Source organism: Dipteris shenzhenensis, chromosome 31 (genome assembly GCF_047967505.1).
Source record: "Dipteris shenzhenensis isolate YYH24624 ecotype China chromosome 31, Dip_SZ_1.0, whole genome shotgun sequence".
Lineage (NCBI taxonomy): Eukaryota > Viridiplantae > Streptophyta > Polypodiopsida > Gleicheniales > Dipteridaceae > Dipteris > Dipteris shenzhenensis.
Window position 1 is genome coordinate 36,221,210 of NC_141626.1, and position 25,460 is coordinate 36,246,669.

The following is a 25,460-nucleotide window of genomic DNA, read 5'->3' on the forward strand; positions in this document are numbered from 1 at the left end:
TCAAAAAGCCTCTAGACATAGCCCTATGTACAACTAATCAAGTGTACCATATGATGGTGAAAGAGAAGCAATGGCTCCCTCTAGAAGACTGAGCGCGTATGGTATACCGAGAAGAGAGAGGCCTGAAGGAAGATACACTTTTGTTCAGCTGATGCTCTAAAATCCCATATTCAAAGGATGGTGTTTATTTCGCACATGCTAGTGGGAGGCCTACCAAAGGAGACCAATTTGAAAGTGACGCATTGCTTCTGGTAAAAGTGTGTTTTGTCTACATGCTTGGAAACTTCTCCGCATCTTTTCATTTCATGTCCAGTGGCAACAATGTGGAATTTCATTTCTCGATGGACTCTGTTGACCAATAGGCACATAACGGTTAAAGGCTGGATTTTTGGCAAGATTCCGCATGGGCTGGACAAGCCAGAATATGCTATCTTCTTTCATTTTTTTAGATGGACAGATTTGTGGCATATTTGGTTGACAAGGAATGCTTTCATACTTGATGCAAAAGTTAGCCTTACAGCTCAAATAGGTCGTGTCAAAGAGCCACTATTGTGGCAAGTCTCTTCCTAGCCCATTTGGTGGAGAATGACACGGCTATATGTTGGATGCTACCCCGCTGGTTCGGAGTTCATAGGGAGAGAAAGCTTGGACATACATGGCGCCCATGTGGCCATCTGTAAAATAATTGTAGAAATTATGAAAAAATTGGGGGGGGGAAAGAGATATTAATCGTCCATCATTGATCAAAATCATTTATAGAGTAAGGTAGACAGATAAGCAAGCTGGTTTCAACTACATCTGTGATAGGATCCTTAAAGTATCATCATTATCTATCACGCCTTAATGTTTCTGTGAATAAACTAATGTCAAGTATGCTTAATACTTTACTGCATATGGACTATCTGCAAGGATAAGCACTTCATGAAGTTCAACTATTTTGCACCCCACAATCACAGTTACACAGTATACAGTCCCAACAACGCTCAAGACAGGCACTAGATACCCCAAACAACCAGCAAGGCTGAGGTCTCTATTAATATCATTATTTATTGAGCATTATTCATCATTCTTCAAACCACAAAAATACATGCTACCATTAACATGGTTAAAATAATTTTGTTGTGGCCTGCCTCACCTTGGGAGGTCTAAAAAGCTGCCAGGACCTTATTTCTGCAGTACCACCTTGAAATCTTAAAATATCACCTTGAAATCGTGATAGGCGCATGAGGGAGGCTTTTATCAGTATATGGAGGCAACCCTTTTCTTCATTTCACAGATGGTGGTATTGGCATTATAAACCACTGGAGTGGCTATTTATTCAGCCCTTTGTATGAGGTAAAATCTTAGAATATCAAACATGTTTATGTACCCGAGTAGGATTTGCCGTTCAGCAAAGGCCCAATCACTTGTATCCACTGAGAAAAAGTCCAAGATGAATCTGCATCATAAAGGGGAATCCCGTTGATGAAAAAGTAAGGGGTACCAGTCACAACTCTAGAGCAGCCAAACTGCAAAACCAACATCATACTGTCACTTCCTGCATTACACAGCGACACAACATTCTCTATTTGCCTACTCAAACTACACATGCATGTATGATCACTTTGTATCCGCAGGGGAAATTTTCATATATATACCTTCACAAGACTATAATATATTCAATCTTACAACTTATAATACTTTATAAAACAAGCGAAAGAACAAAGGAAAGAAGGGAGTTTGCAAGCAACTTTGTGAGGGGATAATTCAGATTAAAAGATGCAAACAATTACCATAGAGCAAGAACTAGACAGCACTAGTGTCTCCTTATAAAATAAAGGTGGCATGTGCACTACAAGTCTAATTCTATGACAAATCTTTCATTGAAGTATAATTCCTGATCAGATATACAAAGAATGACTGCGCATTGGGAACATATCCAGTGAAAATAGCAAAAGAGAAATGCCAGGCGTCCCTTTAATGAGGGTCATCATGCATCAAAGGGGTTAGGACTACATCTATTGTTCACTGAGAACACAAGCTGCAAATCAAGACGATTCCTTTTCAATCTAGAATCCACAAGCTTGCTGGTGCTGCTAAAACGCACACTGCAACAGCTGAAGAACAGCTGGCGATCCCTGCTTATTTTTGCATGTCATTGCACCAGAATCATTAATATTACTGTGCAACTGAACAGAACGTCGTGCAACAATGTTGGAAAACACTCCAGATCTTCTGAGGTATATGAAGAACATGCATTTTGTGAAACTTGTGTCACATCAATAGTACAAACATCCTTCACTCGAATACTAAAAGAGAAATTGTGGTTCAAACCTCATGATAGTCACCACCAGGTTCATAGACCAGTCTATAAACCTTTGCACTCACACATATCCACAAACTACACACACATGAGCATCTGTTTATACAAATCTCTTCATACTGATTTTCTGTCAAAATAGCGGTAAGGGGCAGACTCAGTTCTGATGAATGCCAGCAATATAGGAGAAGGCCCATGAAAAAGCAGTCCACATTCTCTTTATGCATGCTACGACTGCTTATGAAGGTGACTGTTTCATTCTAGTCTCTCCAAAATCTGCACTTCGAAACAAAAAACTTTAAAACACAAAAGCTCTTCTCAAAATAAATATAATGATATCAGTTTTGGGAAAACTTATCATACCATAATCATACAAATAAATGAAAATGTGGGAATCGTTTACTTCTCAGTATCCATTTCACAAAGCTTTGCCAAGCCTATCAAGGACTACATACTCTAACATCCTCTATCATAATTATGGCCCAAAGTAGGTGCAGGTCATATGTAGAGAAAGATATATTCATACAACCCAAAATGCTTTCTACCACTTCTTTGGAGGCAAGGGAAAAACTCAGGTATGATGAAGACTAACACTTCAATCATAATCCCATCAAATCAAGTTCTGAACAACCCTTTCAGCTATTAACATGGAAAAAGATCATTTCATTCTTTAGGCACGGTTCCTAATAAAACTCCAAGCAAGATATTTAGGGTGCAGCTACTTAAGAAATGCGTCACCGACTGTTGGTGAATTATATGTGCATAGTTTGCATGTATTGATCCTTACTCAGGATTCTGTTAGTTCCATGAATCAGGTGTATTTACATTCCGTTGTAAGTCAATACATGTAGATATAATTCAGTAATCCGAGTGTGTGTGTGTGGGGTATGCTGCTGTGTTGTTACTCCCACTCCTCTTTTTCTGACATGCTATTAGAGTTAGCTCGCCTGGACTAGCTGCCAAGGAGCTTGAATGGCTTTGAGATTGCCATAAATTTCTTCCTTCCAACTGATTTAGTATTCATCAGCCGCTGAGTGCCCACAATCAATAAGGGCTTGTGCCCTTTTTGCTCAAACTTCTGAGAAAAACTGTGCATCTCAAACCAAAACCCTGCCAAAAGGAGAATTGTGGCTGTACTAAACCCAAGGCACCTGCCATATCAAGCCTTTTCAACATCAAAGTCTGCTGGAGTTGATGTAAACCATCCTTCTATGCCAAAGATTTGTATTGAGGTTCCTCAATATGGGTTACACATGGAGAGGGGAAGGTCAGGCAGTTCAACCCAGTCATGAACTATAGTTGACCTAGGGAAGTCAAGAGAAAATCTAAAAATAAGCACAGTACATGGATTGGCTTGTAATAGACCACTGGACATGACTGGAAATGTGTCAGCCATATCTGCTTTCTCAAATAAAACTAGCCTTTTCTAAAAAATCTCACATTAGTCACAATGCACCCTTTCCTAATTAAAGTATTTATAATCAAGGATTCTAAGTAAGCAGCAGGAGATTGGGGGCCATGAAGGAAACTTGTGAGCCTCCTCTTCTTTGATCAATTCTAGCTTCTAAGCCGCCTTCTCTCTTATTTTTCTCAAGTAGCAAGAGTGTGACAACTAATGTCTCCTCTTGAACTGCCTCCTCTCTTATTTTGCTGAGGTATTGAGAATGTGACAACTGATATCTCCTCTTTGTTTACAAAGAAACCATCCTTGGAGGATTGGACTGCCCATGCATACGAAAGGCAAGGTGTTCGGGCAAGTCTTGCAATAATAGGAGGTCTCACCCTCTCCCCTAACTCCTTTGGTCCAGTGCAGAGGAACATCTTCTATGCGACCTCCATAATAGAGGTAGATAGAAATGCTGCTGGCAACAAAGGCTTAGCAAAGGCATGTTTTTTACCAAGAATCTCAAAGAGGGGATTGAGAAGGGAAGAACACAAGGACATCTCCCCTCCCCCTCCATGTTGTAACTCTTGAAGAGGCATGCATATATATATATATATATATATATATATATATATGGATTATGCCCACATTCTTTTTTTCAAGAAAATTACTTCATTAAGTATGAATGAAAACCGCGAGAGCAAGCTCAAACGCAAGAGTACATCATGCAATGCATGAAGAAAAAACAGCTCAAAGTGAGCTAATAAAGAACCAAGGCGGAGGCTGAAAATGCCATCTCAACCTTGAAGGAAACTTAGAGAAGAAAGGAGATCCCCTCCAAATTCTGAAAAAAGTAACTATCCTGGCAGTGGCTGCTCTGGAGGATCCCTGCATGCTCGCCCAAATGGCCATCAGAGTGTGTACTGTGTCAGTTCAAATACTGGCCATAGTCTAGGAAGGGTGAACTTAGATACCCTCCATCACCTCTGTACACTTGGATTATGCCCACATTCTTGATGCCAATCGAAAGACACTTGATAATAAATCAATCAAAAGGCATACTTGTTGGCTACAATGATTGTGATCACAAAGCCTATAGGATTTGGAATCCTAAAGCATGAAATATCATCACAAGCATGGATATAATCTTCAATGATGGAGTTAACGGATATTTTCACAAGTTACATCACTCTAACCCATCACTGAGCAAGCACTAGAGAAATAAGATGAACCAACTAATGCTAAGTCTTCATCAAATACTAGTGAAAAGAAGCCTAACTCAAAGATCTTGCCTAGATGGTTTTATAAAAAGAAGGTCATGTTCTAGAAGAACCCTCAACCAGTGAGGATGGACTTAGAAGATCTACAAGGATAAGAAGGGATCCTAACAGCTTAATGTGAATCAAGCTTTAATGACAACCATTAAAGATATATTGGAGCTTGAAAGATACGACGAGGTCAAAGACAATTCCAAGTGGCAAGAAGCAATGAAAGAAGAGTACGGCATCATCATATAAAAACAAAACTTGGGAGTTACCATCAAGTAAAACTTCCATTGGTAAAAGGTGGGTCTGCCAAATTAAATCCAAGAGTGATGTATAGTGCTATTTGATTAGCTCTGTTTGACACCCAAGGTGGTGGCAACAAAACTTTATATAGAGAAGAGACTGTGATATGAGACAGCTTCAAAGGACGAATAGAAGAATATAAAGGAAGAAGAGTCCAATCCTGAAGCCTGTCTCAAAACTCTAATGGCAGTACTGGCTGAAATGGTTGAATCATTCGAGAAATGACCTCCCATACTGGACGATAGTGCATGCCCAAACCATATTTTGCAGCAGCCAAAGGAAAAGATAAAATAAAGCCAGATCATGAAGTCAGAGAGCTCAGGCTGCTAGTTGCACCTCTTAGCAGAAAGGTGAACGAGATGGAGAACAAAGGCAAGCAAGAAATTATTGCAAAAACTATGGAGAAATTCAGCACATCTCCACCAGCACCAACTCGTCTCCAAGGTCAAGGAAATGATCAACACTCAGGTGAGTTCAGCCAAGAAAGAGATGGCCATTGTTGCGGACAGCAAACTCAACAAAGCAGATCTGTACACAGAAGTAAAAGAGCAGCAGGCTATAGCACACAGTAAGAAGATACTACGCATTGGAAGGCTGCCCAAGGATTGCCTTGGCCCTTTTAATGAAGAAGAGGATTACATAGCAGACGAGAGGATTGCATGTCTCAAGAAGAAAATACCACAAGTAGAGTGGGATCATAATGATATCAGCTGTCTCCCAAACATGAATGTTAAGTACAAGTGTTTTTCAAAGAGAGAGCGGGAAGAATTAGGGTTCTTCGATAGACAAACAAGTTGAAGGGCACAACGATTTGGATCTCTGAGGAACTCACCTTAACTCAGCTCAAGCAGACGAGTGTCGAGCTCACCAAAATGAAGGATGCACATAAAGCTGGAAAATGGGCTGTGTATCAAGATGGAACAACACTAATAAGAGATTTCAAATCTAAACCCAACGACTCTCAGTCTCAAACTGATGTTATGAAGGCCACTTCTATTAGTTTTTATAGTCCTAGCATGTATCGGTGTGATGTAATAATCGAGCTGAGATGCCATGTGCACTCCTCGACCCTCTGGCTTATCCAGATGTTGTAAGTCTTTTTGACATTTTTTACTTGTCTTCTGCGGACGTTAATATGACTCTCTCTCTCTCTCTCTCTCTCTCTCTCTCTCTCCCCTACCCATCTCCCTCCTCCCCCTTCCTCTCTCTCCCTTGTGCTCTTCGATCCCCTTTCTCTAATCTTCCCCTCCTTTTCTACAAGGGGAGGGGGGTGGTAGGAAAAGAAGCCGTGTCATTGCTGTCCCTCTGTATGCAGGCCTTCCAACCTGTCTAGTGTGCTCCAAAAGGCTTGAAAATAATCCTGATTTTCAGCCCAAAAAGGGAAACACACGCTGATTTACAGCAGCGTTCACATTTATTTTATTTTATCTATTATGTCACTACAGCTTTGGAATTGAAGACTATCTTGATTCCATCTGTGCAATTCTGTGTGATTACAAAGAGTGCTTCTTGATTCCATCTGTGATTGCAAAGAGTGCTTCTTATCCCAAGCAGCCACAACAGGGCCTCATCAAAATAAGAATTCTCTGGTATGGGAACAGGGCTTCCTTTCCATTGTCTGCAGGCTGCCCACTGGTGCTTTTAATGATGCAAATGAACAGAGGAAAGAGCAGCTTGAAGCACATTCAAATGGCGGAATGTGTATTTCTGACATTGCTCTTGATGATCCTATCCAGCTTTCCCTTTCCTAGCAGAATGCCAAATCAGATCCCACCCACTTATTTTTCTCTTGGGGCAGCTTGATGGAAGGGGCAGTGGACAGCCATGGGGGGGACAGGTGGGACGCCAACAGGGAACAGGGGCAGAAGAAGCCTGTCGAAGGAAAGGGATAGGGGAGAATCTGTGGAGAGCCTGGTGGAGAAAGGACGCAGCAAGAAAAGGAGGGACAGCAGGCACCAGGGGGGTGCAGGCAGGAGGGAAGGGTTTGGGGTGAGGCAGTGAGGGGGAGAGCAGCATGGAAGGCCACCAAGAGCCCACAAAACCCATTTCTTGGGAGATTCACATGGACCATACCCCGTAGCCGGTTTAAAACAATGCAAATCCATCTTGGTGTGTTCCTTCATATATTAGGCCAGAAATCATTATTTTTTCAATGGTCATGGTATGACTAATTCACCTTGAAGGAGATACGAGTGGCCATATCAGTGCGTGAATCTGAGAATCCAGATTTAAATTTGCTTTCAAAATCAGATGGCAAGTCGTCAAGATTGTCTGACACAAGTTGTACAATCCTATCCACCACAGATGATGGTGCTTCCTCAGTTGTTGCACTGGTGGAAAAGCTATCCTGGCATCCAGCAGATGTAAACTTGAGTACCATCTTATAAGTAGGAAAAACTGATGAGGGAGACAAGGCAAAGCAGTGCAAGATGCAAATATTGTAGCATTCTTAAGTAGAAAGGTTGTAAATCCAGAATGTAAAATGATTACCTGATAGGTAAAAAACAACTCCAGCAATGGGTATGTGAAAGAACTGTTTATGAAGTTCACAATATTCAAGGCCCTACATGCAAAATAGGCGTTGTGGTGGTATCTGCAACAATAACAACCATAAGCACTGATAAATGATGAACAGGACATGCAAAAGGACACCCTCATGTTATGGATGATTGATAATTAACTATACGGTCAGACATACACTGAACTCAACTATCGTGCTCGTAAAGGGTGGCTTGGACACACTTTACATAAAATATGCATACACTTAGCCAGATCAATTCTATTGTATAAAGCCTCCATTTGTAAACCCTTGGACCTATATTTCCCAGAAACGTGAACTTATGAAGTGGTTCATTCAAAATCATGAAAATGCTGATTTTACAGCTCCTGCTGAAAATTATAATTGCCTTTGCAACATCAAAAAGATCATGCAGCCAGCTCCATGTTAAAAAATTGCCACTCAAATTGAATAAAGTTAATAGGCTCTTATTACCAGGCATACCACAGTAGGTAGTCCTTGTATGCACGATGGAGTTTATGGCTTTTACTTTAGGCTGCTATCAGGAACTTAAAATTGTGCGATGTAAATGTGATGTAGACATAGATGGGTGTATGTATGTGTGTATGTATGTATGTAGCTATGTATGTATACACATGCATTCATAAATTTATATGCATATGTGTATATGTACATGTTTTTGTGTGCGACATACACAAGCATATGTATACATTGTGTGTGCGCACACAAACATGCACGCGCATGAGCACACGGATTTGACTAAGTAATGTCCAATGTCAGTATGTGTCAGAGAAACACATGCTTTCAGCTTTTAAATCCTTGTGATACAGCTTTGTTTGAGCATGAAATGAGCCATTTGAAGCCGAATACCATGTATAATGAATACCAAAGGAATCAACTGGAACTTGTACATTGACCTCCAGTGACAAAAAAGAGATTTGAAATGCAATTTTCTTGCTTTAATATCAGCATCTCATACAGACCATTCTATAAACAAAGCCTCTCACAGGCACACATATCGATATGAGCACACACATGAGCATCATTCATATGAAAATCCTCATTTGTTGAGTGCTCCAGAAATGGACAAACTCCATGGTGATGAAGGCTAGCACTTAAGGAAAAGGCTAATCAAAAGTAGTCTATGAGTGCTTATAATATGTCTATCAAGTCACTACTAAAGAAATAGCTCTATGGACAAAAATTTAGAAAAAGTAGTTGATAGCGCAATATCACAACATAAATTTTGCAGGTCCACTAATATGGCAAGGACAGAACTCACCATATGCACACATACCAGGGATTGCATACTATGACATCCCCATAGTGTTTTTGTCAGATCCCATAAGTGAAGGCCAGACTTGGTCACAATGAAGGCTACCAGTTAAAAAGAAATTGATCAAAAGCAGTCTACATCATCTTCCTTCAAGCTACAACTGCTTGTGGAGGCGACAGTATTTCATATTAATCTCTCCCATTGCAAGGAAGTTCTGAAAGTGCTATTTGGCTCTCTTGCTGGTGCTCCTACTAGCCCCCCTGCACTTCGCCTCTGCTCGCCCACCCCCCAAACTCAGCTCCCCTACCACTTCCCCCACCACCTCCCCCTCCCCCCACCATTTGCTCCGCCTCCCCTAGCCTTTTCCTCTGCTCCATCTCCCACGCACCCTGCACCTCCAGCTCTTGCTGGTGTGCTGCGTCGCGATGGCTCTCCAGCCAGCTGTGCACAGGTGCTGCAGCCCCCAACCCCCCCCTGGCCTGGGTCTTGGTACAGCTTGGTCATGGGGATTTACCCGTCTATCAATAGAGTTTCGAGGAGTTGCTCCGTACACACATTCAAGACCTGGTTAGCCCTTAGCGTGCTTCCTGTCAAGCTCAGCTTCTACAGAGACCACTACTTATGGATATCCGAGAAGGGCTTCATTGATCCACAAAGCTACACATAGATCCATCTCCCCCCCTCTTTGAGGATTTCATCAGGCAGTTCCGTCCTGTGTACTATGGAATTTGAGGTCATCATCATTGTCTCTTCAGGGATGGGTTCTCACCCCTCTCCAGCCTCTTGTCTCATCCGAACCAGGGACATTTGGTGACTTTCATTCATGAGGCTATACACCACAGAGACCGGATGCTCGGGGCACATAGACGAGATTAGGGTGCTCAAGCAAATTCCCACTCAAAGTATGATCACTAAGTTTTTCTAGCTACCAAGTGCAGCATTTTGCTTCTTGGTTCTAGGAAACGTAATCTTGGTAGTGACCTTTTGGTCTAGTAAGAAGGTCTCACATGGCAACTCCCTGGACTCCCACAGCCGTTCACAATGCACTACGTGCCACGATTCTTAGTGACACTTCATTTCTCAGGGCTTCTGAAAGAGTATCATTCCATCTTGTCCTCCATTGGACGATGTATTCGTATAGTGCTAGAGTCCCCGCCTACCACAATAAGCTTGATTCTTGCAAATGACAGGGTTCCCTGACTCAGGGTTTTCGTAGAATGCACAAAGGCCCTGCTTGAGGAGATCCTTCATGAGATATTGGATAAGGGGGCATTTTGGTGGTAGAGTTTTCTAGACTCTCAGCCAACCTTGCTATTCCTTTTTTATTAGAGACGCACTGATGGCCTACCAGAGTGACTCGAGATTCTATGTGGGAGATTGGGCGATGCAAGCCGGGACAATGATGTGAATTCCTCGATCGTGCTTCACTTAGAGTAGCCCCGTTGTGGACTCCCTCAAGAGGAGGTGAGTATCCCCAATGCATTGCCACAAGAGGAGGGGATATAGCAGGTCATAGCAGAGATCTAGCAATAGCCAGTCTTGCTCCCATAGAACGGTGGGGCCAACAGGGCTGCACCAAAGATTCACAGTAGCATGGAGCTACAGTCACTGGCAATGTAGAGGCAACACTCCCTTCATGCGAGGGAGAGAGCAGTAAGACATGACTTGGCCCCCATAGAGAGACTCAAGGAGCAGGACCAGGCCTCCTCGTGACTTGCAAACATGAATGAGTGTGTGCCTTGACCTTCAGGCCATCGAGATTCGTAAAGCAGAGTTCTCTTACCACTCCTCTAGAGCACGTTGGGTCCAATAGGTAGATAGGATGACCACGCAGGTTTTTTGAAACCACTAGCCTACAACCAACAAGGACCTAGCTCAATCAGATGCATGACAAGAGCGGCCAGACCACTTGGATTATCAGGAGATTCTGGAGCTAACCACAGACTTCTATCACCAGTTGTTCTAGATAAAGGAGGCGACCCCATATGTTCTTGCAACTTGGGCTTTCGTGTGGCGTCTGGGCACATACTCCTCTAGTGGTCTCCCGAGGCATGAGCAGACAGATGGATGCCCCATTCATAGATGAGGAGCTCTTGGAGGCCCTCAGGGCACTCCCACCATAGAAGTGCTCGAGGGAGAGGATGGCTTCGTCCCAACCTTCTTCAAGTGCTTCAGGGAGTACATTCGTGCTCTCTTGCGCGATTGGCTTCCCAAGACATTTTCGACTCCAGTTTTCTCTCCCAGTCGCTCAATCGTTTTGCTAGATCTACCTGATCCCAAAAGGGGGAGATAGATTAAATATCCAACAATGGTGCTCGATCACTCTTCAGGATACCACTTACAAGATCTTAGCTAGGCTTGAACTTGTGGTTGTGTGCCCATTTTGCTGATGTCATCCATGACACTGAGACATGATTTGTTTAGAAGCACAACATCCTACACATAACGCAATCACTGGCACAAGGTTTAATCAACTAAGTAATCAGCGCTTACATCATCAGAACACCAATACTCTCTCTTCTCCCTCTAGAGCTCTCTTCACTCACAGGCCCATTAGGGCCCAAAACCAAAAGGCTGGACCCCTTAGGACTTTTATTGGATAGAGAAAAGATTATAGAGTACAAGATTTTCAGCTCACACGCTGATTTTCTACAAACGTGAATAATTCAGATTACAAGGAGAGATGAACACTCTACTCTTGGCAATTGGCAAGTGTCAAAATTCTATCCACTATCTAAACTCAGGCCATGGGTTGGGTCTTTCTAGACCTTCCAACTCCCATGGTCAATTTGCTTTGGTAAGGTTCTTCCTTAGCTCCATAAGTATAGGGCACCACCATGGCACCCATTAACTATGAGCTTTTGCATGCAAAAATAATCTCTAGATTAATCCTAGTCTCTATGGGTGTCCCACCGAGCAAATCAATGTGGATGCACAAATATTAATTTCTTTGGTTGACCAGGGTCAACCCTCTTTGACTATAATTACAGGGCTTTGACCAATAGTCAAGGCGCCTTAATTATAACCAAAATTTTCCAACCGAGGTTGGAATATCTTGGTTGACTAAAGTGAACCCTCTTGGCCTAAATCAAGTCTCTTGACCAAAGTCAAGCCCTCTTAACCGAAGTCAATTGTCTTTGACCGAAGTCACTGCTTTGACCAATTAAAAGAACTTTTTTTGCCATAACTAAGATAAATAAGGAACTCTTTACCAACTTTGTACTTTACTTGGAATATTTACAGCTTGGTAACAAAAAGACCCTCTTTTTATAGGCCTTTCTTGCTTTTGTTGTTCCTATCCTTGGGTGTGAGTCATAAAGACCAGACTTGGAGTTCTTTCCTGCTTGAGATTGAATGGCTGCTTATAAGTACAACAAGACATTTAATAAAGAAAGGCTGGCTCAGAATAAGAGAAAAAGCAGGCTCTGGGCTTCGCAATGTCCCCTGGCCTTACATAAGATGGCTCCTAATGCTATACCAGATCCTATACAAAACAAGGATGCTCCTGGGTGGGACTTTTGGGATTAAGACTAAAACCAATAAGCCTATTCCAATGGTTCAGGATAAAGGAAAGGCTAAGGTCGCTCTTGCTCCCAATGGTAATTGTCAAAAGCCCCCTACAGCTCAAGCAAAACCAAGGGAACGAATGAAGGTTGGCAAACCTTGAGGAGAATTGTCTTAGCTAGAGGCCAGTTCCACCTCGTACATGGAGTGATGCTCCCTCTAATGGGCATACCGCTTCTGAGAACTCAGGTATGGGTCTCACTTGGGCTGCAGTGACTCTGAGCCGCACTCTATTCCGAGAAGATGAGCCTACCCTCTTATTCCGTGGCCCTCAGGATCATACTTTGGATCCTGAGGTAGATATGCAGTCTTGATCATTGTTTTGTTTTTTTGCAAAAATAGACTTCTATTAAGTATGAATAAAACCAACCAGAGCAAGCTCAATGCGGTAATACATCATGTCGTGCATGAAAAAACTCCTCAAAAAGAGGTACAAAATAACCAAAATTGAGGCTGAAAATGCGCCATCTCAACCCTGTGGAAGACTTAGAGAAGAAAGTAGAGTCCCTCCATTCCCTAAGAAAAGCATTGCTCCTAGCAGAAGCTGCTCAAGAGGACCCCTGCATGCCCATCCAAATGGCCATGAGTGTGTGTATAGTGTTTGTACATATACTGCCCATGGTCTGAGAGGGCTGAACCTGGGATCCATCCAATGCCTCTATGCACCTGGCTCTCCATATAAGCCATGCTGATATACTTGCTAGTATCTCCCAAGAAGAGTCCAAGTGTCGTATGACCTCTATAGCCCATGATGAGTCATGCCTCTCAAAGAAGACCTGAGGCCCCGAAAGGGAAAGCCAAGCAACTGAGCCCCACATCATGAAGAAGGGGGAATGTGCAAAAATTTTGAAAATCCTAGCAACCCCCTTCCATATAACATGTGCCTGTCTGCAATCCCATAAACAATGTTGAATAGTCTCCACAGTAGCATGGCGATGGGAGCAAGTAGGATCTGCCTCAAACTTGGATCTGCCACAGGTTTACTAAAATCCCTCCATGAATAGAAAACTAGGAAAAGAGAGTGACTTTTCTATTCCTGTGAGATTTCCAGAGTCTCCTCCAAAAACTTTTCTGCAAATCAGCAGAAATATGAAATGCATCCCAATGAAGAGATCTGGAGGGCCTCCAATTTCTACATCTGAGCTGAAATATCATGGCATTACGAACCATGTAACGAAAGAAGGGCAGGCGCCTCTCTCGGTGCCCTTCATCAATCCACTCCCACTCTCCTAGATCCCATTGCAAGAATTCTGCTGGTACACCTCCGTAAAGCCATGATCTCCAAGATCATAGGGAGATGAGAAGAGGGTCGGGATTCAGGTATCACTGAAAGTCTGAACCAATCTCCACGTAGCCTACAATCCTAACCGGCTGAAATGCTCTCTCTATCAAGATATGATCTAAAGATTTGGACAGCCTGCCTCCGGAAAGCACATCAAAAACTAAGGCATCCTCCTGTGCATCTCGAACTGCAATAACCTGAAGTAGAGAATGCGGCCATCCAAGTAGAGAAAGTGATAGGCATGTCATCTGTCTCCATCCAATCCACTGGTAAGGCTGCATCAATTTGCTGAATTCCGTCAGCACTGTCTCTGAGATGACTAGTCATCTGAGCTTTCCTATCCTCTGGAAGCTTTTTGAAAGCTTTCTAGGCACCCACAATGGAGGCAAGTCCCTCTCCCAAAAATTGGACCACTACATGTAACGGGAGGCACCCAGTGGTCTACCATGCTCATCCAAAATGCTGTCATTCCACATGAGTGGCTGCCCATCAATCTCTTCTCGAGAGGAAGGGGGCATCCTCCGAAGAGTATTCCTGAAACTGGCCCATGCTTTCAGGATAGCTGCCATGAGAGGGGAGGAGGGAGATCTGGGATGGGCTGAAGTAAAAATCCACCTAGTATTCTCCATCCAATCTCCTCTCGAAGAGGAAGTGCATCATTGTATGCTGCGAATAAAAAAGTCCTTCCAAGGCTCCTGTCCACGCATAAGTTTCCTCACAACCACCTACACTGTAAATCTGGATCAATTATGTTGAGACCCCCTTTCGAAGTGGGGGGAATGAGAGTTTCCCAAGAAACTCTAGCTGTAGCATCCTCTCTGCCATCAAGTCCACTCCATATGAAATTACTTATCGGCCTCTTAAGATGAGTGATGCAATCCCTTGAATGGCCCCAGCAAGAGAACACAAACAATGCCATGGCCAATAGGACCTGAGTGACCATGACTACTCTGGAAGCAAGGTCAAGCTTTGCAAAGCCCCAAAATAGGAGCTTTCTCCTGTCGGAGAGATGCCCAAGCCAAGTCTTGATCATTGTTTGAGGTGCTATGGTTTGTAAATACTTGTAAATCTGTAGATATATTGCCGACTATAGTATTTGACATATAATGTACAGGGGTTGTGTGATTTGCGCAAATGGAAGATTGTATGGGCATATGTCAATAGATTGCAGCCTCATATAATGGCCTTGTAGGAGCATAACCAGAGCTTTGATCTAGCAAGATATGTTGAAATATCCTTGGAGGTAACATGCCTTTCTTTGTGGCGATTTCAATCATGCGCCATAGCTAGGAGACAACACGTTGGACTATATACATATGCTTGCATTTGAGTGAGTGCAATGGACTCAATTGCTCTCTCAGTTTGGTCTTGTTGACCTCTGGAATGAGACTCGACCTTTGTTTCCTGGTTATACTTTTCATGATAATATGCACTACGCTTATCGAACCTGTTTATATTGATGGTACATTTTCATGCGCAACAATATGGTGCTTTCACTTGTAACATGTGGGCTGATCAAGCTTTCCTGCTATTCAGATCATGCTCCTTTGTGGCTGCAGCTGTCTTTTTAGGAAATTCAGCAAGACAGGTTGCCAGATAGAAGGCTGCTCTGAGTAAACAATAGTTATTTGCACCATGCACCATATAAAAATTCGGTGAGAGATGCAATTGCTCCTCTTTGGACACACTAACATAGATGCTGATTATGCATGGACAGCAGACACCCAGCATGAAGTACAAAATCTAAAAGTCACTCACGAGGCTGAAGTAAATATCAAACCTTAGGAAGAAATAGAGTGAGCCAAAAGGATGATATCATTCCAGGTCAACCTCTGGTTTTCCAAAAAAGTATGCAAGGGAATAATTTCACCAATTTTTTGAAGCAACGGATCAAACACCGACTCATAAGGGGGTTTAAGAGCTCTAAATCAAAGAAAGTATCAGAAGTTGCTTGTTGCACTAATAAATCCTATGGAAACTGTCACATGAGACTCCGGGGCATCCAAGTTCAACTCCTGAGCATTCTTCTCTCACAAATACATGACTCACACACATATGTATATGTATATGGGGTGTGTGTGTGTGTGTGTGTGTGTGTGTGTGTGCGCTTTCTGGATTCTCTTCGACAGACGCTACAAGCGAGATTCCCAACCGTTCTCTTCAGGAAATTTTTCTAGCTCTTTGGTTTTCATCCACAGCGACCGGAGTTTCATCTTTGTTTGGGCTCACTATTGGGCACTTTTGGACTTTATGGATAGACCGTAATTGTAAAGTATTTAGTGATCCCAATTTTTCTTTGTTTGCTTTCTTTAAGCGTTCTCTGCAGCAATCTTTCTTTGATTGCTTGCAGACTCATCAGATAGATCAAGATGTATATTTAACTTATATTGAGATCTTCAGTTGATGTATTTTCTAGCGTCTCTTTTTTGAGGTCACTATCCTTGTAATATAATTAATCAAAGATTTCACTTAAAAAAAAGTGTGTGTGTGTGTGTGGGTGGACATGTGTGCATGTGTACACACTTTTTTGGTGAAGTGTGTGTATACACACACGTTGACACGACCCCAGCACTCCTGATACCTTTGACCTACAACAAGCAAACACAAGAACACACCAAACGTGAGGAATCTGAGCAAGCTGCTCACCACCCAACCATGACACTACGGGATACGATCCTGAATCAGTAGATGTCCCCTCCGAGCCACAAGTTGAAAGAAAGAAAGAAAGAAAGTCTATTAACGTCCACTGGAGACCAAAAGGTCTATGGGACAGCAAGAAACCCTCTAGTACATCTGCTTTAGGGAGGGCACATGGCAGCTCCCAAGGAGTGCAAAAAGCAACCCCAATTATTTAGAGTACCTACATGATATTCTAGAAGAGTAAACAGCCACACATCAGTTTGAGACTGAGAGTCGTTTTGATTTAAACTCTCTGATTAGTGCTACCCCTTCACGGTAAACTGCCCATTTTCCATCCTTTCTGGCAACCCTGACTTTAGCTAATTCAGTTGCCTTAATCTTGAGTTGAGTTTGTGTAAGCTCCTCTGCTATCCATACTTTGGTGCCCTTCAGCTTGTAAGATTGTCGAAGAAGCTTGATCCGCATATCTTTTGACTTCAGTGTAAGGATCGCATGACCTCTATAGTGCAAAATAGAAGCTGGCCTGGAGTCGTCATCATCATGCTCATCATCATTCACCCATTCAATGTCAGGCAAGCTTGATTTGATCTTTATCAATATTTCACTATATGTGTCCTCCTCTTTGTACCAATCTTCTAAGAGCCCCCCTATTCTAATCTTCAATGCATTATCACATCTAGCTTCGTGTTCTTTAATCTCTGCTTGGATATCATACTTACTTGCTTTGTTGTCCACTTCCACAATCACTTCCTTCTTAGCAGTTTGTACTTCAGTGTGAACAAGATCTTGCAGAGCATCAGAGAGCTTTGAAGAAAAGCACAGTATCAGTAGGGGTGAGGACCAGTAGGACAGTGGGGCATATCCAGTTTCTCCTGAGCATGCCACTGAGGACTCATAGGATGAGGTAGATGAGGTAGAGGAGCTTGATCCTAATGTTCTTTTTCAGCTACGAATGCAAAGTGTAGTGGAGCTCTGTCGCAGTTGCAACATGCTGTCATGGAGATTATGCAAGCTCCTCCCCCTATGGTTGCTTCCCCTGGAAGCAAAAAGTCAGCTCGGAAGAAACTGAAGAAGCATAGGAAGACTTAAAGGCATGTTTCTTTCAGTGGACAGCCTTCAAAGATGCCCTCGATCACCCATGTAGCGGGTCATTCCAACAATGTTCATTCAGTCAATCAGGGACAGCAAGCCCTTCCTTAGTCGACGATGCATCCATGATATTTTGAAGGGGGATTGGTTTTTCAGGCAATAGTGGCACCATCCGTAGAGGAACCCGGAATGCCAGGTAGCTTTATGGGCAGCACGCAGCTCGGAATGCAGAATTTCCAGCAACCTTTGATGGGTGGAATGCCCCCTGCAGATGCCAATATGATGTACTCGAACATTGGGATGCAGCCTGAAATGCAGACAGGAATGCCTAGGACAATGGGCAATACTTGGAATATGCCACAGATGCAGGGAGTGGGACCTAGAATGCCAAACGTACATGTGGAATGGCTCAAAATGCGGGAGCAATGATGCCCCCACCATTTTTACAGCCCCCCGTTTATGCCAATCTCACCCCTAAAGGCAAATTGAAAGATTACAAGGAGGGAGGGGCAACTATAAAGTTTAAGACCTTCAATGGGATGCAGGACAGATTGAAGGCTTTGACATTCGTGCACAAGTGGACACTTTACAGAATCTTCCAAAGTCCGAAGGCAACCACCTTTTTGAAGGGCAATGCGCTCCAATGGTGAACCAACCTCCTCTTGCAAGGTAGAGCATGTCACGGGGACGTGGTGGTGATGGTGAAGTGTCTAAACTAACTGTCACTGAATTTGGCCTAGGGTACCAAGCTAGGGGCCTTAGTTAATGCCCAAAAGGTACCTATGATTTCATGTGCAACATGTGCAACTCCTGGTGCTATTAGAGTGGTTTCATTTTCTAAGGTCATTGGTTTGGTTCAGTGGGGTCATCCTTTAAAAACTGACCCCCTAAAGATCCTTCAAAATAGGGTCATTGGTTCCTTTGCACTAGGGTCATGGTGTCCCATTTGACCCCCTAGGGGCATTAAAAATCCCACGCCTCTTTTTGCTTAGGTGTCTGCTAGTGGCCTATCTGCCTGCCTTCTGTCGCCTCTAGAAGCCCCTGGAAGGCCCTGGATCCCTTCCTTGGCTTTCCTTTATGTTTTGAGACTTCACCCCTACCAAGGCAGCCTCATTCTCTTCATGGCGGATTTCTACAGCTCTCCCTTTGCTTGCTGAACTGGAATTTCATGCTTTCTTTGCGACAGTTCTCCTCCCCTTGGTGCCCTCTATGGCTGGCATGCTTCCGAGACCTGGACGCCTTCATATTCTGGGCCACTTTTGAACCTGTCTTTGACTTTCTTCGCGACAAAAGTTCTTCTTTTCTACGTCTGAAGCCATATTCATGGGCGCCTCTCTTCCTGCTCCTGCCTGGTGCAAGGCGCACTAAAAATGGAGTTGTTTGTGGGCTGTAAACTCTATTTTGGTGGACGCATTCTTGGCTGATCTGCTACAGCTTGCTGGACGCACTTTTCTCTTATCTTTTCTGGTGCTGGGAGACACTCCTAGGCAGCTCTCTGCTACCAGAGTTTGCTGTCCGCTTCTCATCCTACTTCTAGAGCTGTTTCGGGCTGAAACAAGCTCTTTCTGTTGGCTGAATTTTCATCTTCCTTCTACACTCCATTGTGTTATCTCAGGTTGATGCTGAACATAAGAAGCATTTGGCAATTGTTCTTGAGGAGCTACGGACGCATAAGCTGCTCGTCAATGCCAAGAAAAGTGATTTTTTCACGCATGAGGTCCATTTTCTCGGGCACATTGTTTCCAAGGATGGAGTTAGGATGAACCCCGCCAAGGTAGAGGCCATCAAGGATTGGCCACACCTGAAGAACATCCATGAAGTACGCAGATTTATGGGCTTGTGCTTGTACTATAAGAGGTTCATTCGGTATTTTGCAGAGATGGCACCTCCTTTACATGCCTTACAGAAGAAAGGGGTCACTTTCAGATGGGTCCCAAAGAAATTGCAGCTTTTGACCTACTAAAGGAGAAACTTTGCTCAGATCCTATGATTATTTTGCCAGTTAACAATGTTCTCAATTCACGGTCTTTAAACATGCTTAAATCATTTTTTGTTATTAACACAGACAACAAATGAAGAAAGCGGAATCAAAACACACTGATACACATCATAATGAGAAGTGTTTATTATATTCCGAAGCTGCATCATAGATACAATAGGTCCCCGGGAAGAGGGAATATTATCACATTGAATACAAAATTAGGTGTCCTTAAAAAAAAAAAAGAGAGTGTATGATCTTTCCATCCAATCCGAATATCATGGGTTTTAAACCACTCTATTCCGATTAACAAGTCCACATGTTCCAAGTGCATGACATAGCATGTAAGAGTAGCTGTGTAGTCTTGAATCCGAATAGAAAGTTCGTCGACCTTACGATCCCAAAACTGCTTCCCAGCTGGAAGCTGCACCTCGTAGGTGTGATCACTAGGTGTCGTGGACAGCCCCATCCTCCGCACAAGTTAGTTCACAAAATTGTGAGAGCTGCTGAGAATGTGTTGGTCCCTTCTCCATAAACTTGGAAAAGGTCATGGGGGCCAAATAACGAATTATTAAAAGTGCACTTACAAGAAAGTGGGCAAGTAATGACATTTACAGAAATACATGTCATCGATGCTTGGTTAGCTCCTTTAGCTTTGGTTCCTTGGCCTGCATGGAGCTTTGGTCCTGACGCTGCATCTGGTTCTTGCACTTAAGACAATCATTCCAAGTGTGGCCCTGCTCCTCGCAAATAAAATAACGTCCTTCTTTCTTTAGCTTAAGGGTACGTAAGAAACGGGCTCAATTATTCTTCATCTGAGTCTAATTCTTCTTGGAGGCGTTGTCAACCGATTTCGATTCCCCGGTACCAGTTGTTGACAGGGAAGAACTTCCTCTTGTTCTTCCCACTCATGTCGGCAGTAGTGGTTCCCTTTGCGTTGGCCATAGTATCATCACAGATGCACGCATAGTTCATGGCCTCTTGCAAAGTGGTACACTTGTTCTTGATCTGAAGCTTATACGAGTTAGGCAAACCATCCACAAAGGAGCCCAACAAAGTGACGGGATCCATCTTTGTAGCTCTAGTCTGCAAATCATGAAACTTCTGAAGATAAACTTCAAAAGTCAAATTCAGCTTGAACATATCGAGGGCCTTAAGCTTGCCTACGATATCATAATCCTCCTCCTCCTTCAGAAACTCTTTCCTGAAGACCTCTTCAAATTCGATCCATGTGAAAGGCTTTGGTCGGAGTTTCTTCCACCACAATAAAGCCTTCCCTGATAAATACCCTGCTGCAAGTTGCATCTTCTTCTCATTAGGATAAGGGTGAACCTGGAAGTGTTTTTGCCACTTGGTCCTAGATTTCTGATCTCCGGGATAGGGATCTGGAGTAATATTCGGACCCAACACTAAAGCCAAAGCATCCACATGCGTGAGCGCTTGAACAGTGCTAGTCAAAAGTGTGATAGAAGCTTGAATCCCTTGGAGTTTCTTTATCAACCCTGTTTGATTTGCATTAACCAGCTCAAACTTTGCGTCGAGAGCAGTGGTGAATTCACTGAACTGAAGGCAGTCTTTGTAATCAAATCATCGTACAGACCTTGGTTGTCCCCTCTGTGGTAATCCATGTCGTGATCACCCTCAGCAAGCTTGGGTTCTACTGAATCAGCCATGAATAAATCGGGGTAAAGGAAGCACTAAAGGCCAAGTTGGAGGAAAGAGCAACTTGAGAAAAGAGAAGACAGCAGTGGAGACGGAGTCTAGGAGCAGGCAGTGAGCTAAAAAACTGCCACGAGGTTGCGCCAAGAGGAGGAAACGGCAAGGCAAGGGGGTGACGAGCTGACGAACTGGAAGAGGGGGAGGGGAGGGGGGGCTGTTCCGAACCGATGGCTGCAGCAAACCAGCCCCTGGCTGACGGGATCCGACAGAGATGGCGGCTGAGGAGGTGGCTTCGCACACGTGCAGTACTTTGAGCTGGAGCGTGAGAGATGGCCGTCAAGATAAAGGCGCCATGAGCTCTCGCTTTTAGATAGCCTTGCTCTCCAAAAAAGCACACCCCTAACTTTGGTAGGGCTGATGCTTTTTTAAGCTTTCCAAGCCCCGAATACCACCCAGCCCAGTCCTAAGCAGAATGGCGTCAGTTGCGCACATCTTCCTGTCCTTGCCCTCAGTGCCAGCTCCCTTGCGCTCATCCAGAAGGATGCACGTAGACTTCCATCCCATCCTAGCCCATCGCTTCCCTCTGTCAGCTCGTTTCTTCTTCAATCCTTGCGCCATCAACTCAACCTGCGATCCCTTCCAATCCACTTTCCTACCAAGCGATCCTTCTCTCCCTAAACTTTCAGCCACTCTTTTAATCTACCATACTTCCCTCGAATTCCCCAAAGCTCTCTCTCGCCTCTCTTCTATCCCAATCCAAGCTACCAACCACCCTAACTGACGATTCAACATGCCCTTGCAGGGTATCACCAGGAATTTCGAATTTGAGACATACCTGGAGGAAATCATGTCCAATCTCACTCGCAATAGAAATTCATACCTCATGAGTTGGCTCTGATACCAACTGGCACAACCCCATCACTCCTGAAGCCTCTGACCTGCAAGCAAACACAAGAATACACCAAACGTGAGGAATTTGAGCAGGCTGCTCACCACCCAACCATGACACCTATACGATCCCGAATCAAGAGATGTCCCCTCCGGGCATCGAGCTGAGCTACTGGCACGAACTCCCAACCAGATCCTGACCAGCCTTTGTCCCATACCACCAGGTGGCGCCTAGAGGCCTTGGATTTGCTACTGGGCCTTGGGCTACGCTAAGATGCAGGCGCATCCACAACTCAATCCAAGATCAAACCTAGCACTAGGGAACGAGATGTGCTCCCATCGGCTCTCTGAAAACTGAACCTTTGGGCCCCTTATATAGACTTTCAAGTAGGAGGGAGGAGGACAGTTGGTGCTCAGATAACTGGCTACTATGTGGCAACCAATGCTCCATGCTGTTGCTGCCATTCCTCAGGGCAATCGGTGCTCCCACTTGCCGACCACCAGTTGGCATCTTTTTATGTTTTATTGACGCATGGCATGTGGTGCTCACAAATGCGACACGTATGCTTCTAGATGTTGGATATTTTTGCAGGAGGCTTTATGATTGAAAATCAACACGATATAGAGATTCGGGATATCACTTTTCAGAGCCAAGAAATCCAACATCAAGAATTTCTTCATCCGATGCTTCGAATAATCATCCCGGAGTGACTTGTTGGCTGTACTTGTGCATCTGCCTCCATGATATCATATTTGCATACATCAGTCTCCTTTACTCGTATTTTGTGATCAGGAAATCTAGCATGGCATCACTTTTTGAGTAGTAAGTACACTTGTTGCACGCTTGCTCTAATGTCTTACAATGGAAACAAAAACAATTCATTCTATGGTCTCAAAAATGATGATCAAAGTTGAAACAAAGAAAGGATAAATTTTCATTGTGCTTGATATGGCGAACAAAAAGAAGAATAATGCCCAATTATGCCAAAAGCACCATTGATGAAAAGAAAATCTTGACATCAGATCCCTGAGGAAAAGGTCTTGTCTGCCATTGCCCACTCGGGAAATAGCAGACAGCTGTTCCAAAAACACCATAAATTGCGGTTAAGATCAGTCCAATAAAAGTGACAAGCTGAGAGGCACAGTGATATGTCTTGTTTACATTGTAGAAGTGGCTGTGTAAAAGCATCCCAACTCTATCAGAATTCACTTCCATGTGGAAAGATGTTCAAATTTTAGAGTGTCATTGAGGGCATCAACGGCAGCGCCAAAGCCATGGTTTGTGAAGCATGCGAGTCGGTTCCAAAGTGTCTTTTGTAGATGACGACTAAAATTGTCTTATAATCTCAGTACCAGAGTTCATAGTTCCTTAGATTCAAAGTGAAGGCTGTGAATGCTGCACGTACAGATGAACTTAAGACACTGGCTCTGGAAAAGCAGGGTTTGGTGCAGAAGCATTGAGCTAATCAGCTACCAGAAGAAGACCAGGATCACATTTTAAAAGAAGCTTTTGTCCGAGTGATATGGTCAGTTTATAGTTAAAAGACCGGGACATATTTGAATAAGCGTATGTAAAGGCTCACTTTATTTATTTGAAAGCCTCCAAAAACGTTGCATTTGAACTCTATCTCTATATCTACTAGCTTGTAATTTGTTTTGCACTATAGCCAGAAGGTAACTTATTTTACACGGCTCTGCGATGTAGCTACGTACTAACCTCAGCTGGTTCAGTCCAAGCTTGCTCACTTGAAAAGAAGGCCAATCAAAATAAGTCCATACTAGTTAATTCGAACTCTCAGCTAGAAGAACTTACCCATACTCGCCTAGAAAAGGTGAATCAGGATGCAAAATCAGCTAGCCACATTTGGACAAAATTTCACAAGCCGTCTCATTACACATGAAAAGGAAAGCAATTAGATTCATTCCTATCAAAGTAAAAATGCAAACAGCGAACTTCTGACCAAGACTGAAGCCTCAATGCACTAGAGAAGAGAGGAGTCCGTAGACGCTAATTCTAACTGACCAACCAGCGGTACTCATCTTTCAGTCCATTTCCGAAACATAGCCACTTTAGAGACTTTCCACCAGGACCCAGCTGCTGTTGCTGACGCTTTAGCGGTGCATTTGCTGAACTCCCTCACTTTTCTTTAGAATTCCTATTGTTAAGCATGAAAAGTCTCCCTCTAGGTCTGGTCAAATGCAGCCGTAACGTAGAGGAAATTAAACGCCTATTGCCAAACCTAGCCACCTGTGGCATGCACCTTCTTGTATAGCGAAGCTCCTAGCACAAATTGGGCTGTAAATGAACGTACGGGAGAGGGAACGGATGAATGATCAATAGCAAGTCATCCTGGTAGTACTCCACGACTTGCTTCACTACTGGCCAGGCATCGGCACTATCAGGGCAGAGGGGGTCGAAGAAAGCTTCAAAAAGGATTGACGGAGACGTGTCGAAGGAAGAATTGTATATAAATCCGTCGTAGCGAGCGGGAATGGGGATGCTGGAGGTGGGCATGATGAAAAGGAGAGTAATCAAGGGATATATTAATCGTCCGAAGCGGAGGCCGTGTCTGGAGCGGGTAGCAAGCGTGCCCATATCCTGTGTGCTTGCGGGCGATAACCCAACTGCGTCCATTTCTCGTTTTTGCTGCTCAATTCCGAAATTCCGATCCCTCGCGATGGAAACTACTGCAGGATGTTGCTCAATTCCGAAATTCCAATCCGTCGTGAGATCGAAACTACTGCAGGATGATGATGATTATCACGGTGATTGCTGCGTTCACTCACAGCAATCAGCTCATCATCACCATCATCATCATCCCCCTCATCTACATACACAGATTTTGGAGCCACTTCCAATCCAATGAGCTGCAATGAGCTAATGTTTCTCGTGAACATGCACGTGCCCTCATCCTTCCACGTGGGTGGTTTGGGCTCTCCTTTGACCTAAACGCATGCCTAAATGTGGGCCCAAGATGGGCATCCCGGACCTCAGTCTCTTCACGCGAAGAGCTTGGTTTGCAAACCAAGCGTGCATGAAAAACCAGGATCCGTTCACACGAGTTTTTGAAGCATGAGCACGTATGCAGTCGGACATGTCAACCAGGAAGTCCTTTAGCTGTCAAGATCACGTGTTGCCTGGCTCTCGAGTGGGGAAAAAATGGTTTCAAGGTATGGGCTCACAAGGACAAGGTGGTTTGCAAACCAAGCCCTTCATGTGAAGAGGCCAATGGGTGAAATGTATTTATACCAAGGATAGAGTAATGATGACTTATGCATATCCACACCTCCACTACACATCAGTTGACTAAGGCC

The 25,460-nt window shown here is 43.7% G+C and overlaps 1 protein-coding gene across 2 annotated transcripts; it reads right to left on the reverse strand.

Annotated features, from left to right (window-relative positions):
- Nucleotides 1-983: 983 nt before the first annotated feature.
- On the reverse strand, nucleotides 984-24,995 carry LOC147881403 (Thioredoxin superfamily protein). 2 transcript variants are annotated; one of them, XM_087369909.1, is made up of 4 exons: nucleotides 24,458-24,995; nucleotides 7,742-7,814; nucleotides 7,428-7,598; nucleotides 984-1,508 (listed from the first exon to the last, which is right to left on the reverse strand). In XM_087369909.1, the coding sequence occupies exons 1-4, from the start codon at nucleotides 24,778-24,780 to the stop codon at nucleotides 1,362-1,364; spliced, it is 714 nt and encodes a 237-aa protein (XP_087226035.1). In that variant the 5' UTR covers nucleotides 24,781-24,995; the 3' UTR covers nucleotides 984-1,361. The 2 variants fall into 2 exon arrangements, with proteins under 2 accessions (XP_087226035.1, XP_087226034.1); XM_087369908.1 differs by having other exon boundaries at nucleotides 1,030-1,508; nucleotides 7,742-7,844.
- Between the last annotated feature and the right edge of the window lie 465 nt (nucleotides 24,996-25,460).

What these genes read in the sequence shown, in the direction of transcription:
- LOC147881403 (XM_087369908.1), bottom strand. Translation starts at nt 24,780, where the DNA reads ATGGACGCAGTTGGGTTATCGCCCGCAAGCACACAGGATATGGGCACG. An exon ending in AGTTGTTTTTTACCTATCAG is followed by an intron (nt 7,599 to 7,741) that starts GTAATCATTTTA and finishes GCTGGATGCCAG; the next exon opens with GATAGCTTTTCCACCAGTGC. An exon ending in CCACTCGTATCTCCTTCAAG is followed by an intron (nt 1,509 to 7,427) that starts GTGAATTAGTCA and finishes TTGGTTTTGCAG; the next exon opens with TTTGGCTGCTCTAGAGTTGT.